Here is a 19039-nt window from a genome sequence, read left to right as displayed (position 1 = left end):
ACATTTAAATACTGTATATACACACGTCAGTTTACAGTAGCAACTTTATGGAGTTTGGCAGTTTTCTTACAGATTATTTAACTCTGTAAATGCAGTATATCCAACTGGATATATTATGACCTGCACCAAGGGTGAGGTATTACTGCACCAAGGCGGTTTCCCTGTGGCTCCAGGCCTGCAGGTTTGCAAGACAAATGTACATCCAGATTTCTCCCTGTGATTGCATGGGTTCTCTCCGGGTTCTCCGTCTTCCTCCCACAGTCCAAAGACATGCAGCTTAGATTAATTGGTGACTCTATATTGCCCGTAGGAGTGAGTGAGCGTGAGTGTGTGTGGGCGTTTGTCTACATGTCAGCCGGTGATAGACTGGCGACCTGTCCAGTCTATCACAGCAGGGATTGGCTCCAACCCCCCGCGACCCTATTCAGGAATAAGCTGTATAGATAATGGATGGATGGATGTACATCCAGATGTAATACAAAGGCGTCACCTGTCGGCTAAATGTAGAATTGGTCCCATCGAGTCCCGGAAAATCTCTAACATTCTGAAGGTTTTCCAAAACACGCGCCTACCATCTGCTGGAAAATTATGAAATTGCAACTATTCATTTTTATGACCTGTTCCTTTTAAGGTGGACTTCCATAATCTACCCTTTCAAATACTTTTTTCTTTTCTTTTTCCTGCCTTGGTGCATTAAAAGTAGGAAAATGTGTCATTTTGTACTCTGGGATCTATTTTATTTTTTTTTTGTACTTGGTAAAAAAAATAATAACAATAAACCAGCGAGGTCTTCACATTTGTTATATCTGTGTGATATTTTTATAGTTTGACCACTGTTTTATTAATAGTTATAGGAATTTAAGGTTTTTCTGTAATTTCAGGAATATTCTTCAAAATATCGAATTATTATTTTATTTCGTTTCTGTAAATACCTGTTCCTGAGTAATCTATGCATTATTTTTTCCCTTTGCTGTGAATGGGGTTTCACTTATTTGTGATCATGGGATCTCTGCTTTGCCAGTTATTTCTAATGAAAACTCCAGCATAAACTCTTTCTGTGTGGGGGGCGGGAGAAAAGCCGGAGAACACGAGCTCTGTCTGCCTTGGTTTGAGTGCAGAGGGAACGTGATGGAGGAACCGATCCACCTTAAGACCCTAGTGGCCCCTTTCTGCACCCTCTCCTCAGGGAGCCGAGCCGCCTTGACATAGAGGAGATGAGTACGGCTTCCGGGGCCATGGCCAGCAGGACTTGCTGCTATCTCCCCTCACCAGTTGCAACACTTACAGCACTCCACATCAGCCACTGCTGTTCGCCACCTTAGTTTATGTTGAAACAGGCTGAGGATTAATAAGTGGTAGGCTACGTTAGAAAGTAGAGTACTGCGTGCCAAAGTTACAGATTTGTTTTTATATAATTCACTCATCAGAAATACAGTCATGGTGCGTGTACGGCATTTGTGTGAAAATATCTCTTAATTTGTATGAACCGTAGTAATAAAATATGATAATACTAAAGGGATGTGGGGTTCATCCACCTCTTCTGACAGACAAGCAGAGTCTGAAGAAGAAAAACGTTCTGTGTCCAATGTTTTCTCTCCTCCACAATGATTGATTATTATGGCAACGCTCCAGGTTGCTGGTGCGTTTTCGTTGCGCACGGGATTTGGTCACTCTCAGATCAAAGGGGCCTCAGGAAAGGGGTGGTCCCGGGATAGGGGGATATATAGGAGGGACCGGCTCTATTCTGACTGCAAGGCAAAAGCAGAGAACAAACTAGACAGACGAGCAGCGCAAAAAGCCGCCCCACACTCAAAGAGAGGGTTAAAACCTGAGCCATCTCCTGGGTTTTGCAGCTGGTGAGACCTGTTGGATTTTATTGCTCAGATCCAGCAATTTTATTTTCATTTAATGAAACGACTTTTTGCAACAAGTCAGACCTGAGCATAACTTTAAATGAATTTTGCACTGGATTTTATCTCTTCTTTAGATTGTTATGCGTGTGCGTAATTTTGGGGACAGTTTCCTGGAAGTTCAAAGAGGCGAGGTAGCTTATAGTGGAAAAACCTTTTAAGGATTTACTTGCTTCCTTGTAGAGACTTGTCAGTTTTTCTTTCCACTTACCGGAATTCAGTTATATGATGTGGTTTTTACACATTTCCATTGGTTTTATTCTGTGCGTCGGCTCGGCGCACAGCGCCTGGGAGGAGTGCACCGTGGTGCCGGTCAGACTAGACCCGAGCTCCTGGTCGGAGAACAGACCCGAACCGTGGCGGACTCTCTCTGCAGAGGAGAAGGAGAAGGAGGCGGAGATGAGGGTGTATCGATTGGACGTATTTGGCAGGGAGTTGGTCTTGCAGCTCGAACTCGACCAGACTTTCTTGGCTCCGGGTTTTGTCTTCCACATTGTAGGTAGTCCCGAGTCCGAACAGGCATCCAAGAGCGGAGCCGAGCCTGGTTGTTTCTTCTCGGGCACGGTGAATGGAGAAGAACACTCCGCCGCAGCTCTCAACCTTTGCCACGGACTCAGGGGCGGATTCTACTTTCAAGGTGAAGAGTACTTAATCCAACCGCTCAACTCGAGTGATTTCCTGGGCACTGAGGAAGATGTCCATATCATCCGCCGGAGAGGTCGGGCAGCTTTGGCTGAGGAGGGGAGCTCCAAATGTGGGGTCAATGAAGACGAAGAGAGGGTGCCAAAGAATCTGGGGGGAGAAGCCAAACACAAAGCCGCTAATGGAGACCAGACAGGTAAGGTATCAGAAATACTATGCCCATTTGATCACTCATCGTATCACAGAGAACGCTAATTACTAGACCCGAAACTTTAAAAACCAAGGAATCACTAAGAAGGCGATTTATTTACTCTGTGGGATGTTGTGAAATGCACCCAGCTTATCTATATCTGTATACAAACAGGCAAATTACTTATCTTCCACACGTAACTGAATACAGTGAAATTGCTGTCAGCTGGAGTTGTACGTGCTCCAGGGTGCACAGCATGCGTAGTGGACTCCGCAACCTTTTTGACAGCGCCTTTTCCCCACTATTCAGAGAAGAAAGGAAAGGGAGGGGAGGCTCCTCCAAGAAGGCAGAAGAGGAGGAGGAAGGATGGGAGGAGGGGAGGGGAAGGGAGGGGAGCAGTGAGATTAGAGCCAGCCAGAGCCCGGCAGCCCTGCGACGTTTAAACTCGCCTCCTGGTACAATTTTCACCGACATTTTTCTCCGAAAAGGATTTTCCCCTCTCTCACTCGCATAATATTCCACCCGAGATGGTCATTTAGAAATGTGGATCCCGAGGAGGAGGAGGCGCCTGTGATGTGATACTGAGTCACAACCGGGCTCCACCACACACGTCCGGAAGCCTCAGAAAAGTAGCCTGTCTAGCTGCTGTTTAGTGTTTTACTGTGTGAAGACTGTACCAGACAAATTGAAACATTACAAAAATGTCTCAAAGGTTACACTGCAGTGAATTTAAGACTAAAACATGATATCAGGTTATCTGACCTGTGAACCCAGTTTAGTCTGATCTTTATGTGTCTCACCCTCAGCCCACCACAGGACCAGGCGTTTTGTTTCCAGCCCTCGCTACCTTGAGATCATGCTGGTAGCTGACCAATCCATGGCTGAGTTCCACGGCGCTGGGCTCAAACCCTACCTCCTGACAATCTTGGCAGTGGCATCCCGCCTCTACCGTCACCCTAGTATCCACAACTCCATCAGCCTGGCGGTGGTGAAGCTGCTGGTGGTGTATGAGGAGGAGCGAGGCCCTCAGGTGTCATCTAATGCTGCTATGACCCTCCGAAACTTCTGTCAGTGGCAACGGCAGCACAATCCACAGAGTGACCGCCACCCTGAGCACTATGACACGGCTGTGCTTTTCACCAGGATGGTAAGCTGGTGTGGAAGAAGAAGTGTGGAAAGTGATAATGACAGAAAAAGAGGAGGAGATGCTGCTTTCAAGATTATTCAAAGATTAATTTTGCTCTCTGTTTGTCTCATCAGGACCTATGTGGTGCCCACTCTTGCGACACTCTGGGCATGGCAGATGTTGGCACAGTATGTGACCCCAATAGAAGCTGCTCAATTATTGAAGATGATGGACTGCAGGCAGCATTTACTGTGGCCCATGAACTCGGTAAGTAGAAAAAAAAATCCATGCTTTTGTGTGTAAGAATGTTAAAAACAGATAATTACACCACTTATATTAGAGGTGCTCAAAGAACCATACCTTATTTTATGTCTGTCCTTCAGGCCATGTCTTAAACATGCCTCATGATGATGCCCAGCTGTGCTCTGGCGTCAATGGTGCCCACTGGGGCTCTCACATGATGGCTTCAACACTGTCCAACCTGGACCAGCAGCAGCCATGGTCCCCCTGCTCCGCCCTCATGGTCACCACCTTCCTGGATAACGGTCATGGTCAGTGCTTGCTGGATAAGCCAGTCAAACCTCAGCCGTTGCCCCAGCCCCTGCCTGGGATAGTCTATGATGCAGACCATCAGTGTCGGCTCACCTTTGGTGAAGATGCTCAGCACTACTCGAACCTGAGCGCCACGTGTGCAGCTCTGTGGTGCATTGTGACTTCATCCAATGGTTTGCTGGTGTACCAGACCAAGAATTTCCCCTGGGCTGATGGGACGCCATGCGGGCATGATAGCTACTGCCTGGCTGGACAGTGTCTCACTAAGAGCCAGGCTGCCAAACACCAGGTAGGAACCGAACCCAGTTATACTTCAACACCCAGAAAAGACTAGATAATTCATTAGCAGTTAACGTTGGATCAGTCACTATTTACCCCCAGGTCCAAATTGTAACAGCTATGACCCTGGTGCTTTCAGACTCCTGTCAATGGTGGCTGGGGAGTGTGGGGTCCCTGGGGAGACTGCTCGCGGACCTGCGGTGGAGGGGTTCAGTACTCATTCCGTGCCTGTGACAACCCTTTGCCCAAGAACGGAGGCAAGTACTGTGAGGGCAAGAGGATCCAGTACCATTCCTGTAACACGGAAGCCTGCCCTAATTCCAATGGTAAGAGATCTTTGTTTGAAGTCATTAATGTGGGATAAAAATGTCTTCTTAACACCTGAGATCTGTTGTATATAAATAATCTGCTATTAATGTTCTGATGAACCATGCACACTGGTGTAGCTGGCACTTAGCTCAGGGTGAAGTAGAAGTAAGTCTGACGTCTCTGGGTCTCTTTTTCAGGCCTGTCTTTCCGTGAGGAACAGTGCCTGGCTCACAACGACATGTCAGCCCAAGTATCACTGGGTTCAGGCGACGGTGTTGAGTGGGTGCCCAAGTATGCTGGAGTTTCACCCAGAGACCGCTGCAAGCTGGTGTGTCGGGCCAAAGGGACCGGGTACTTCTTTGTCCTCAAATCTAAGGTGAGCAGTAGCAGGTTATATTAATAGCCGCTGTGTGTATTTATTACTCTGTTTTAGAAGCGTGTTACTACATTGTCTGGGTCTTAGTTTATCTCATAAAAGCTTTCCTGCTTGTTCAGACCTGCAAGTTAAAGGATTAGCCATTGTTGTTTCTCTCAGCCCTCAGCCTACAGCCTCGCTAGGGAAAAGACTTTTACTTTTTACCTCCTGAGTCAGACTCTTATGTAACAGTCTTACTAGACATAACTCTAATGTTCCATTTGTATCTCTCTGCTGCCCCAAGGTGGCTGATGGCACACCCTGCAGCCCAGACTCCACCTCAGTTTGTGTTCAAGGCCAGTGTGTCAAGGCTGGATGTGATCATGTCATTGGCTCTAACCAGCGTTTTGATAAGTGCGGTGTCTGTGGTGGAGATGGTTCTACCTGCAAAAAAGTGTCAGGTTCTCTGGAGCATGCCAGGTGTGAGATCATTTTTTGTTTTACACAACAGTCTTTTACTATACACTGAAACCTGAAATTATATTTGTCCAAGCCCATCTTTATGACTAAGCTAATCGTTGTCTGTCTCTGTGTCAGGCCTGGTTACCAGGATGTTGTAACTATGCCTGCTGGTGCCACCCACCTGGATGTCAAACAACGTGCCCCAGCCAATGGTCGTCATGACAACAGCTACTTGGCAGTGCGTCGCCAGGATGGAACGTATCTGTTAAATGGCGATTACAAACTGATGACCATGGAAACGGACATCATTCTGCGCGGGTCACTGTTGCGATACAGTGGCTCCTCCGCCACCCTAGAGCGCCTCCGGAGCTTTGCCCCCCTCCCTGAGCCCATCATCATTCAGGTACTGTCTGTAGGAGACACTCCAAGGCCTCGGGTTAAGTACAGCTATTTCGCCCCTAGACCCAACAATGCTGCTTCCATCTCTAACAAGAGTGGGGCCCGCCGACAGTCCATCAATGCCATTCGAAAGATGGTTGGAGCGGAGTGGACCCTGAGAGAGTGGGGTCCATGTTCCCAGACCTGTGGAGGAGGCACACAACAGAGAGAGGTGGTGTGTCTGGACCCCCATGGCCATCTCTCCAGAGACTGTCCTGAGGAGCTGCGCCCCTTAGCCTCAAGGTCCTGTTCTTCCCAGCCCTGCCCATCCTGGCTTCTCGGAGAATGGTCAGTATGCTCCAAGAACTGCGGCCGTGGCTTCCGCAAACGTCAACTAAGCTGCATTGACCATGATGGGCGCACACTAACCCACGACAGCTGTGACTCCAAAGACCGGCCACGACCCCTACTGGAACTGTGCAATCAGGGTGCCTGTTAAGGACTGCTTCCACAATCATAACCTCCTGTCATCCACCCACTGTTCAGAAAGACATCAGATAAGACTTTTGATCTTCCTCCCTTGATCTGCCTGCTTTGCCAAAGAGGGTGATGAATGTGTACATCAAGACCAAAGAGTGCTACAGGTTTCCCTGGGTTTCATGTAGTCTAACAGGCCTGCATGTCAATGTGTCCACACTGACTGGGACTGTAACTCACAAATTTTGCCCCTTTCCTCCATCTATTTGGGGCCAGATGTTGAACCACCTAACTGAAGCAACAGAGACTGATTCTAGCAGTGGCACGTTTTGCCTCCCAGTAATGGGATGAAAGCATGGATGTTTCTGATTTCCTAAAAGAGCATGCTACTTACCATGCCATTGTCATGTCTGTGTGTGCGGGATCCGAGGCTGTGTATGTGTCTGTGTGTGTGTCAGATTTTAATGCATTTATATGTTTGTCCAAGCTGGGCTGGACAGACACATAAGGGTTGGGGTGAGGAGATTATTTCAGAACATATAAAGAAACAAATAAACGAGAATAGCTCATATTCTACTTGCCATCAGGTATGGAAAAGAAGCTAGGTCATAGCTATAGTGTTTATTTTCAAACTTGCCAGTCTACATTTATTTATCACAGACCTGTAGCACTTCATTTTTGTTTTTGCCAGCGGCACATCGTAACAGCCAGTTGCCTCTAAATGTCTCAATACACCATACTCTGTCCTTTAGCCATATCTTGCCCTTGGATACACAGCCATCGACATGGGACCTTTTTGAAAAACCAAAGAAGAGTGTGCGAGTGTGTATGTGTGCATGAGGAGTGTGTGGAGACATGAAGAGGGACTTGTCTCCTGCTACTACTTCATAAGTAAGTGTCTCCTGCCTTCTGCGAAGGTACCTTGGTGTTTTTCTATCAAATGTTGTTTTACAGAATATCCAAACATTATTTATTTTTGTACAGCCTGTTTAAAATATAATCATGTGGCTTTTTAAGAATATTATTTTTATTTGTTATTGAGATCACAGAAGGAAGTAGAATATATAGAGTATTTATACATTGATTTATATATATGGTCCTAGGTTCATGAATAAAATATCACACTGACTTGTGCAACTCTTGTCTCCAGACTGGTTTGTATTTTGATCTAGGATTTTCTATTTATCATTGACCCTTTGGCAAAATGCATTTCCATTACTGTTAACCATTACAACTAAAGGGATCATAACCCCTAACTTTAAAACATTTAAAGTAGTGAGGAAGGAAATGTACTTGATGATGGTTGAAAATTTAAGTTAGTCCTCACAAAGACAGAGCTCACAAGTGCAAGTTATGAGGAATTCTGATTTTTCGGATCCCAGTGAGCCGTAGAGGGCGCTGTTGGGCATCCACATCGGAGCTGTTGAGATGTGGTACATCCGCCGCCATATTGCTTCGGACAGTCTCCTCGTGCTGGCCAGTTCTAATAGTAGAAAATGCCAAAACTATGTGCTGTTTTTGGATGTTGTACTGAAAGAAATGTTAAAACCAAGCAGTTAGGAATGATATTTTACAAGTAAGACGTTCTTTTACAATATTTTACTTATAAAAGTGTTGAATATTATTTATTACAATAGGTATATTAACTTAATCTTTAGTTAACAAAGGTGACTCTTGTGCTATCACTTTCAATTGTATAAAACTGGTATAGGCCTTATTCTTTATTTCCAAAATTATGTACAGCATTATATCATGGCAGACATTTTACAGTGATGTAAGAACACAATATTATACTAAGTTTTGTTAAAATAATTACAAAGTATGAGTTCATTTAAAATATTTAAGAAAGATTTTTGTTACAGTCTACAAAAGATGAAGTATTTTGATATGAAAATCCTCATTTTTAGATCAACCAAGTATCCTGTCTCATAAATACACAACTGATATATGTGCAAGAAACCAAACAGCTGGAACATTGTAAATGACTGAGTTATTATTATTTTAACTGTGGATATACCTCCTGCCTTCTTCATCTCCCTGTGTATTTTTAGTTTTCCGACTCTACAATTGACAAAGAAAAACTAAATTGGTAAGCAAAATATCACTGTTAATGTCTCTGCCGGTAATAAAACTTCATTACAGTGTTGAAGATACATGTGGAAAGAATTGTGAATCATCACTGCTCAGTGGAGGTAGGTGTGGAGGTGGTATTTCCCAGAGCTAAATTATCTTCTTCCATTTGCCACCCTTGGTTTGTTTAAATTATAGCAAATTTGATCCGTTCTACAGAGGAAACAGATATAATACTTAAACAACAAAAGCTTTATTAGATGTCCAGGCAAAACATTAATTATAAAATGTCATTATTCCTACATACATATGCAGTCAGGCTTTAACCTTTTAACTCACTGCTTGCCAAGCGTTTGCAGTACTGTGGTTGGCGACTTTTAGGTAAAAATATATTTGGTTGAAAAATATCTTTACTGTATATCATGATCATGAGTTTACCAAAGTTAGAGCAACACCACTTTTGGATGGTGATATGTAAGACTTGCTAATGTTCACAGCATTGCAGGTGCCTTTAATTTAGCAATTTAATGATAAGTTTTATGCCTGTAGTTAAGTCAGTGCAAGGTAGCCCAAGTGATGTTTTGATTCACAGCAGGTGGAGGTATGAGGATGGTGGCTTTGCCTTTTTTGTCTAGGAACAAGAATAAATTAAATAGGCTACATATTACTGGATCAAGATATTATGCCCTAAAGGAATCTGGTAGTCAGAAATATTGTACCCTCCAACATGATCTGGTTCTAAGGCTTCCTGCTCCATAGGATACTTTCCTCTGCTTGGCCAGAGCCTGGGTGCAAGATCATTTTGTCCCTCTCCATTTGCCATTGGTCACCTGGATTGGGGTGTGTTTCCTTGCTCTAACGGGTTTGACGTGTGTAGTAGAAGTGTTAATGGGTTGAGGTTTTCTGGTTTTACCCATCTCAGACATAATGGCCTGGGGACAGATTCAACACCAAACATGAACCAGATCGTGTTGTTTTGGTTTCTGAAAATAGCGCTGACGCTGAAGACAGGTGTGCTGTGTGGCTGTGGGGCATCATAGTGTGATTCATCCATCACAGTAGATGTCGTGAGGAGACGGGGGGCGGGCACGCGCCCGAGCACGTGCACATACGTAGAAACTCATACGTTTAGACAGACAGGGACAACATAAACATACAGGTAATTCTTTCGAAATAAAAGCATGAACGAATGATAACCAGTAGTGGACCATAGCAACAGTGAATAATGGGTTGAAGACAATTTCAAAGATGCATCATTTGAACTTTTAGTTGTGGTTCTTATTTTGTAGACTTCAGGCTTGTGATGACAAATGATGTGTATCAGCATATCTACTTAATTGCATGGGGACGAGTAAGAGAGACTAGCTAAAGAGAATGCAGCGAAGTATCAGTTTATCTTAATTCAACCGTCATATGACATCAATTTAGTCATGAATTAGAATCTTATTTTGAAAATGACAACTAGAATCCCTTTTTCCATATTGTGCTGACTTCACCACCCCCCACCTCCCGGGACTCAACAGGGTAATTTGAGCAAACGGGGAACTTCGGAGGAGGGCAGCGAAATAAAAGCCTCAGCAGTCAGAGGTGTGGGCAGAGGACGCAATAGATCTACAGGAAAGACGTTCAGTCACACGTGGGGGAACAAACGGCGCTTCACTTTACACGGGAGCTACTTAACCCCCGCCAAAGTGATAGGGTGATAACGCGCAGTTCGCCGCTGTCTATTGGGAGGTTTCCAACGACGCTCCAGAAAAAGCCAAGTAGGTGACTGCGACAAGCACAGGAAAGACGCGCTTTAAAAGAAAATCCTCTAAAGCGGGCGCACAGGGAGACAGGGGTCATGGAAAGCCCCCGGAGGAGGAGAAGGACGCAGACGGTGAGATGGAAATTGTTGATGAACTCGCTACTGCTTTGTTTATTCTCCGGTGAGTTTATGTTTAATCGATTTAAATCCTATTCCACCTTTTCAAGCAGGTGGACGAGGCGTAATTTACCTTGTGTTGGCTTTAATGGATCTTCTGAATGTTTAATTAATGATGTGAAACGTCCAGACACAAATGCTGCAGAAAAATGAAACGTGTTGGCAAACTAAAGTCAATAATATAATTTATATTTAGAGCACAATTTAGGAAAGAAACATGAAAACCGCAGGAGAGTTTGTTGTACAGTGCTGCGCAGGGGGCCGGGGAGAAGACTAGTCCGTAGTTTGTGTGTGAAAAGGGGTGGGGATGTGAAGGACATGGTGCCATTGTCTCCCAGCGTGTGGAGAGACAGGAGCCAGGACCTCAGAGGACCACCCAGAAAGTGCTTGTGGGCCCTCCCTTTAAGCATTTACATGAAAATATCACCACTTTATGCATGGATGCAGTGTTTAATTTAAAAGGTGGGTCGACTGTGACCTCAGCCAAAAAGGAAACATCCATCAAAAGTTGCTTCAGTCACAGAAAAGCATGTGCTTGGTCATGTACTGTGAATTAAAGTTGTAAAGAGTTCCCTGCAAGACCAAAGTGTGTTTTCTCCACTGCATCCCCACTGTAAATTCTCTCCTGTGGTAGTTAAAGGCAGCACTCTTCTTTCTTCTATAGTTTTCTACCTGTATGTGAATGCATGTCTGGAAATGTGCATATATGCCTCCAGGCACACATCGTTTCAGTGCGAGTGATTGCTGAGAGGAAGCAGATCCTAAGCACATATGCACATAGCTTTCTGTTTTCTTTGCAGTGTCCTCAGTTGAAGTGTTCTGGATTGTGAAAGACTCCGACCTTCTGCATGACAGTGGAAAAACACAAATATTGCAGCTCACAGGGGGAAAAAAACCTTCAGATGAAAGGCTCATGTGGTGGCAGCAGGTTGAGGCGAGTTCATAGACAGGCACAGATGGGTGTGTGATGGTTTTGAACATGGAGCTGGGGGCAGGGGGTGAGCCACATTAATCACACATAAAAGCATGTAATAGATCCTTCAAATGCCAGGTCTGCTCATAGAAGGAGTAAAGTTGTTGGATGTAAAATCATCACACTGGATCATGAATTCTGTGCTAAATGTTGGCTCTTAAATCATCTTAAAGGCCTCCATGCAAAAACATGCACCTACACAACTCTCCACATTACTGTTACAGGGGTGCTTCAGCAGTTTAGTTTTGCATTAAGTTGGGGGACCCCAGGAGACAGAAAAGAATGGACAAAATCAGAATCAACTTTATTGGCCACGTATGTTTAGACAAGGAATTTGACTCCAGTACAGAGGCTCTCAGTGTGCTTTGTAAGGCAGCGGTAAATAAAAATGAATGTGTGTATTCAAATAGAAAACATGTGCAATCAAACAGGAGAAAGATTAGGGAAACAAAAGACTTGAGACATGAAATCAAAGCAACAGAGGCAGAGAATCTTGACTTCCTGACTTTGATTCTCTAGTGTAGCTCAAACACTAAAAATTCTGGATGCTACACTTCCCAGAATGCTACATGTCCTATGTCCTTTAAACCCCATGCCCTCAATTTGTAACAAATGCTTCCTGTTTCCAATTTGCAGTCTCCAAGTCCAAGCTGAGATGACCATGATATCTTATCTTATCTGGGGTTATTTCTTACACTTGGCAGAGCTCCTGTAGTCTCAGCCAGTTTTCACAGACCCTCATGTGTAAAATTGGTGGCAGTGTCCCTTTGAACCTGATACTTTCTATCAGATTACACTGATTCGTTCATCATTTGAATCATGTCTTTTTCTAGGTTAGTGCTGCAGTTATTGTCATCATTATTTACAACAATGAAATCAGAAAATAATGAAATATTCTACAACACATCTGTGCAAATTCTCAGTCATCCAGGTTGTAGTATGCTGAAAAAAATTTGAAGAAGGCATCTGGATGTAGTTTTAGGTACAACACAGTTTTTGATTGTCCTTAAATTTATGATCGATGACAAAATGGTGTTAACGTGCAATAGATTTGTTGGTTAGATCCAGGCAGTTTGCTGCTTACGGTGTTTGGTTCACCTGGTTAGCCATGCGGGCTGGGTTTTTTTTTTTGCCTCAGTCCGCCTAGACATGGAAAAATAAACTAGGTAGGTGTACTGTTAACATGGGGTAATGCTGCATAGCAGTTACATGGCAACCCCTGCCATGTAACTATGTAATCTTTGTATTGTATTACATTATGTTTAGAAAGCATTCTTCAAGACCATTGTAATTGTGATCTAGATTCAAGAAAAGGAGAAACTCTAATGCACAATTGAACTTTCAGTGGCTGGGTTCCTGTGTGAGTTCTGTGCATACACATACTCTTTTTTTCAGCTAGATTTTCAGCAGGTATTGATTACTTCTTTTTAAAACAGGCAAGTGTATTTCCACTTCTCGGGGCTTAATAAACCAACTGTCTTCCTACTTTTAAATGTGTCTTTGAAGGTATTAGTGGAGGCTACATGTTGAGGTCCTTTGAGGTTATTTCATGAAGGGTTTCATTATAACATTCAAATAGTTTTTTCATCAGTGGAAAGGTTTAAAAAGAGTTTCCTAGATAAAGAGACCCGACTTAATGGTTACTTTTAAGAGCTTTGCTTTATTTTAACTGGATACTTAAGACAACAATTTGAAATGTACCAGTGACATGGATTGAGCATTTTTTTTAAATGACCTTGTTTGCAAATAAGCACAGCATATTTTATTCTTGATTTTTTTCACTAGCGCTTATAGGCCTCATCTGTGCAGCTGGTTTCTCTTTGGTTTTCTGTTGGTGACTTGTGAAAATGTGACACCCTGCATTAGCATGTTCTTATGTGTATGGCTGTGTGTGTTGCAGGTAGTAGTGAGGCTGTGTGTGAAAGCTGTCATGAGTACTGCTGCGATGGGTCGCCGCCTTTCTGCTGCTCCTACTACGCCTACGTTGGGGACGTCCTGTCGTAAGTTGATGCAATAAGCAAATTAAGACCAGATATTTACATTTGAAACATTTTTTGACACAACTTGTAAGTGATGATAATGGGATCCAAGTAAACAGTTGTTCATCTAAAAAAAACCCTGACATTTGTAAATCTGTGTGCTGTCAGAAACCTTCATGATGATAGAACAGTGACCGACTCAGGCAGCTACCTGCATCAAAGGGAATAGCGTATGTCATCATGTTTTTTTGTCCTGTATCTATTCAGCTACACTTCTTACCATAAAGAGAAGCTTTGAATGCTCTTCTTTAACGTTTCAGTGTCAAAATGACCTGACAGTGCTGGTTCCCATAGCATGTTTAGAATCTCTGCACACATCCCTATAAGTTTTGTGCAGTTCTGGTAGGAAGGCTTGAATGAGATACAGCTGCCGTTTAACATGCCAGAAGACTCTCGCTTTGACCTCTGCCTGCCCTGACTCAGAGCAGCTCCTTTAACACTTTCACCCAGTTCTCATACATAACAATTTTAATCATCTATGTATTTGTAATCTCTTGTGGCAGAATTAGGTATTTGCACTAATATTAGTGCAAAATCTTGAGGCGGCAGTGACAGTCAGTTTGCTGCTCTTGAAAACAGCCAAGGCTGAATGTGACATGCTGACTAATGCTGACTATGAAGACGTGCTAATTATGACTGCATTTCTATTTTGTATTGCCAGTTCACAGACTCATCTGCAGTACAACACATCACATAGCTAGGTTATATCAGATGCTGCAGTCAATCTCCATGGCAGCGACACATAAGTATTGATAGGATGTCTGTTTGACACACCTGCCTGAGTGGCTTATATTGTGTGTGTCTGTGTGTTCCAGGGGCACTGCCATCTCTGGGATTGTTTTTGGTGTGGTGTTTCTGATGGGGGCTGTGGCAGCCCTGTTCCTGTGCGTGTGTATGTGCATGAAGAATGGGCGCGGCGCACGGGTCGGTGTGTTCGGTACATCCTACATCAACACAGTGACCCAGGACTACCCTGGTGAGTCTCGTTACTGAGCAAAAAATAAATGATTTCTTAATATTAATAAAGTAAAAGTAGTAAAAAATTGTGAACTTAAGCTCCCTTTTTGTATATTAAATATGACTTGAAGTTATAGCAACTTGTTTTTCACACATTTTCAAGAGGTTTTACTTAATAAGCAGTTATTAATAACATTTTATGCACTAAGGCATAATTTATTGATACAATAATTGTCACCATATTTACAGTTAATCTTTAATTTCTGATTTATAAAGTATTATTAGAACTTAAAATTTGATTCTTTTCTTGGTTTTGTTAATTTGAATGTTTTGGGGTTAGTTGGTCACACAAAACAAGGGGGCTGTATTTTAGAGAACTGATTAATCAAGAAAATAATAGGCAGAATGATAAATAATGAAAATCAGAAATTGTTATTTGAAGCCCTATTTATATAGTATTCTTATCAGAAAGAGGCTCCAGTTTATTTTTAGTGGCTTTATGATGATTAACACACGCAGTCGTAATCTGTTCTGCTATGGTGAAACACCATCTCCTGACCTCAGGCTACCTGAGAGGACAAGAAAGCAGCAGGTGTAAGAAAGAAAAATAATAGGTTTAAGTTGTTATGGGTTCCACCTTGGCCTTGAGCATTATTCCCCACCAGTAACACAAAGGGAAAGCTGATTGTTGTCAAAATGTAAAGGCTTCAAACCATCTCCAGTGACACGAGCTCTGTACAGGCATTTAAGGCATATACTTTTGAAATTCACATAAATGCACCTCATTTCCTCTCCTTTCACCTTCTACCTCCTATTTTAGCAAATCTTTTTTTTTTTTGCCTCCACTCTCACTGTTTCACGTCCGTTAGATTCTGTTCCTGCTAGTAGAAAATGGCGACATTATTTCCACATTGCATTCACAGGTACATACATCAGAGTCGGTACACTGTGACACTCTGTAGCCTTAGTGATGCTGGTTTTTCTGTGGCTTATCATTTATTTATCATGTTTCATTCCCTGTGTATCGCCTTCATGCTACACTGGGCTGCCACTATTCACTCTGTTCTGATCATGTTTCATAAACATGACATTCAAACATGAAAAGAGAGGCAGTATGAATGCATATACTGTACAGTGATATGAATCATTTTGTAGCTTGACACAAAATGTGAGGTGCTGTTGCGCTAATATTTTCCTGTACCACTGTCACAAACATGACTATCTACATTTATTCGTCATTAGTGCTTAATTGTGCTTAATTTATTCACTAGTTTCATTTAAGTAACAGTGATATAAAGATATAAAATATTTACTAAATAGTTTTTTCTTATCTTGCTTTTCTTTTTAAAAAAATCTTCAGGATGATTTCAGGCACCTTCCTGTGCTGATTGCAGTCTCTTAGTTAAAACACTAGAGGGCGAACCTGTCCTATTAAACTCCCTGCAAAATGAGGATGGTACCTTGAGCTGAACTGGGCCTCATTCATCATTAATCACACTAAAAAAAAGTGTGACTTTTGTAAATATTATAAAAGGAAATGAATAGTTTTGAGCAACTTGCTGAACTAATGCTTCTTTCTTTCTTGAACTCAGGTCCTCCACCTCCTTACACTTATGACTATGAGATGTACCCTCCTGTGCCGAACCCCCCTCCCTACGCCCCAAGTCAACCTCAGCCACTGCACTACTCGCCCCCACCTCCTTACCCTGGCTGCACCCGCAAGTGAATCCCTGCTGCACAGATCATCTGCCAGCAAACATCAAAAGACACTCTGGTGGCTGGGTTTTCCAGGCCTAGAGATGGCTACCCACTTCTGGACTCCAAAGCAGAGGTGTTGCTACTAGGATCAAAGACTATTCTAAGGACCCACGAACATTTCCACATTAAAACAAAGGGTGGCCCAGTGCAGTATTGCTCAGCAGGAGTCTGGACCAAATGGTGGGGAAATAGGATTTTTAACAAGCTCTGGGTGTAGACATGTAACACATTCTAACAGACTTAACTATTAGCAGCCCTGCCAGCCTACAGCTGGTACTTTTTTCCCCACTCACAACCAATATCCTTATCTGTCACTGCCTGTGCACATCAAAGGCAGTGTGCTACTTTGAGGAAGGTGAAGACCACTGTTGTCAGCAGGGAGAGGGACCTCAGCACCACATAGTCTTTTCAGGACACCGTAAATTCTACTTTTATTGAAAGTTAGCAATTGTTCCTCCCCATTTTATTTTAAAACTTGATTTATGTCAGTGACTGAGGTACTGTAGTTGATTAAAGTTGTATTATTGGGTCTGGACCTGCTATGTGTAGACATAAAAACTTGAACATGATGCATAATAGTACTGACTACTTAAGTGACTTGGATGGCTTGAAAGGCCTTGGGTTTTTATTGTACTTAAAACAATGTGAAGGTGAAAACTGAACTGAGGTCACATTACTTTCAGTTGAACTAAAGTGGCTTCTCTTTGAAATGGATAAACTGTAAATCTTTTGCCTTTGTGAGATTCATAAATTGTGAAATATTCATTTGAATTGTAGTTGTAGAGCACCTGAGGTTGAATTGCCCTCATTGTGCAATGACAATTTAATGTGATGGATGACTGTGTTAAGATGGAAGAGATTTACCCGTGTTAATGCCAGCTAAAAGTGTTTCCTTACTCTTTTGGTGGATGTACTGGAAATTAAAGATGTGATCAAAATGCGACTTTATTTACAGTCGTGTACAGTATCTATGTAATTATATGAATAGTCCAGTCAATAATGTACGCACATGTGCGCGAGGCGGTAGGATACATGCGTCGTCTATGACAATGTGAATACATGTGCGCGAGGCGGTAGGATACGTGCGCTATTCAGTTTGATAGCGTACACAACAGAATAAAGTGCGTGTATGACAGACTGTGTGTACGTGTGTTAGTTAATCCCACTCCGCTGTGGTCAGGTGATCCGGCGCTTGAGCAGCTGTGCAGCCTCGGTATCGCTCACCGTCAGACAACGGGAGTCACCGGCGCTGAGTACACAGTTTCTCACCAGACGTAAACGTTAAACCGTTCAGTGAAACGACATGGGGGACAGAGTAGTTTTACTGCTGCTGGCTGTAGCGGCTTCGACTCTGGCTGCCGAGGTAAGCAAATCCATTTTGTGCGAAAATTGTTGTATTTTCCACGATATTGTTAGTGCCAGCTGAGTTAAGCTAGCTAAAACTAGCTACAACAGGGCCGGAAGCTTGACGGTTGTACTTTCAGAGCTAAAGCTTTGTATCTGTTGAGGGGGGTGAGCAAGGAAAATTATAAAAATCAGGCACTGTAGATATACATAGCAAATTAAGTAACTATATTTTAGCATGGTGCGGCTGTGGCTCAGGAGGTAGAGCGGGTCGTTTCCTAAGCGGAGGATTAGCGGTTCGATTCCCGGCTTGTCCAGTCAACATGTCGAAGTGTCCTTGAGCAAGACACTGTACACCCAGTTGCTCCCGGTGATGTCACCGGTGTGTGAATGTGTGTGTTTGGGAGTGCGAATGGGTGAATGGCCAAATAATGTGAAAGCGCTTTGAGTGTGCTGTAAAGCATAGAAAGGCGTTATACAAATATAAGACCATTAACAAATAGTATATAGGATATGTTAGTGTCTTTATCTGCTGTTGCATGCGGTGGACAAAAACAATATCTTGAGAGCAAATCCTTCGTAGTTTCCACATCGTTACATTGGACAAAGTGTCGAATCTTTTACGTTGAACGTTTTAACCGGAAGTGTTATTGGACAATCATTTGGCACAGATTGTAAATACTTGGATATGAACACACACAGCGGAAAGTTTTTGCCATTTGCTGTTTCCTTTGTAATCAAAACCCCCAGAAGCCCAGTATTTTGACAGAAAATACTGTAAATTCCCTGTTCAGATGCTCGGTACTTCCTTTTCCCAGACAAAGTCTCCCTTTAAGCATGTGGCAACTGACCCATTGAGACTAAGTAACAATGGAGTGAATGTCAGATACCGATGCTTGAAAGCAGCACCCATAATGTGTCCCCTTTATTTGTGTTAAACTGAGAATCAGCTTGATTTTTTTTTCCAGATTTCAGATGTCATAAATTAGTGTCAGCAAATTCTAATACGGCGATAATTGTTCTGAACGCCGCTGTTGTTGAAGCGGCTATTTACCGGTCATTGGGCCTAATTTAACCTTCTAACCGTGCACATCAATAGTTATCACAGTAAATAAATGAAACGCGTAATATTAACATGACAGATTTTTAAGAGTGGGCGTGTTTTGTGAATTAAATAAGTGATTAAGACACCCTGACTCACAACAAAGACTTAACGTATGTTTGTGGCTTGACCAGAATAAACGAACCCGTGAGGATGTTACGATCTATGGAAAACAAATTTTATTAACGCTCT

General features: G+C 42.9%; 3 protein-coding genes across 4 annotated transcripts in view; all 3 read left to right on the top strand.

The window, feature by feature from the left end:
* Positions 1-1762: 1762 nt before the first annotated feature.
* adamts1 (ADAM metallopeptidase with thrombospondin type 1 motif, 1) lies at positions 1763-7732 on the top strand. The gene is made up of 8 exons (XM_020622667.1): positions 1763-2748; positions 3549-3889; positions 4003-4135; positions 4252-4709; positions 4839-5025; positions 5206-5384; positions 5668-5843; positions 5961-7732. The coding sequence occupies exons 1-8, from the start codon at positions 2136-2138 to the stop codon at positions 6700-6702; spliced, it is 2829 nt and encodes a 942-aa protein (XP_020478323.1). The 5' UTR covers positions 1763-2135; the 3' UTR covers positions 6703-7732.
* Positions 7733-10049: 2317 nt separating this feature from the next.
* On the top strand, positions 10050-16979 carry cyyr1 (cysteine/tyrosine-rich 1). Its single transcript, XM_020622649.1, has 4 exons — positions 10050-10678; positions 13548-13647; positions 14502-14662; positions 16236-16979. The coding sequence occupies exons 1-4, from the start codon at positions 10594-10596 to the stop codon at positions 16367-16369; spliced, it is 480 nt and encodes a 159-aa protein (XP_020478305.1). The 5' UTR covers positions 10050-10593; the 3' UTR covers positions 16370-16979.
* Positions 16980-17470: 491 nt separating this feature from the next.
* Positions 17471-19039, top strand: part of appa (amyloid beta (A4) precursor protein a) — a 35382-nt gene continuing 33813 nt past the window's right edge. Inside the window, exon 1 of one of the 2 annotated variants that reach the window (XM_020622647.1) lies at positions 17471-17764. In XM_020622647.1, coding sequence (XP_020478303.1) covers positions 17705-17764 — 60 coding nt within the window. In that variant the 5' untranslated portion in view covers positions 17471-17704. The remainder of the gene's footprint in view (positions 17765-19039) is intronic. The other variant, XM_020622648.1, reaches the window with a different exon arrangement.

Source organism: Monopterus albus, unplaced genomic scaffold (genome assembly GCF_001952655.1).
Source record: "Monopterus albus unplaced genomic scaffold, M_albus_1.0 scaffold285.1, whole genome shotgun sequence".
Lineage (NCBI taxonomy): Eukaryota > Metazoa > Chordata > Actinopteri > Synbranchiformes > Synbranchidae > Monopterus > Monopterus albus.
The sequence above is the reverse complement of the archived record's forward strand: the minus strand, read 5'-3'. Positions and strand labels throughout refer to the sequence as shown.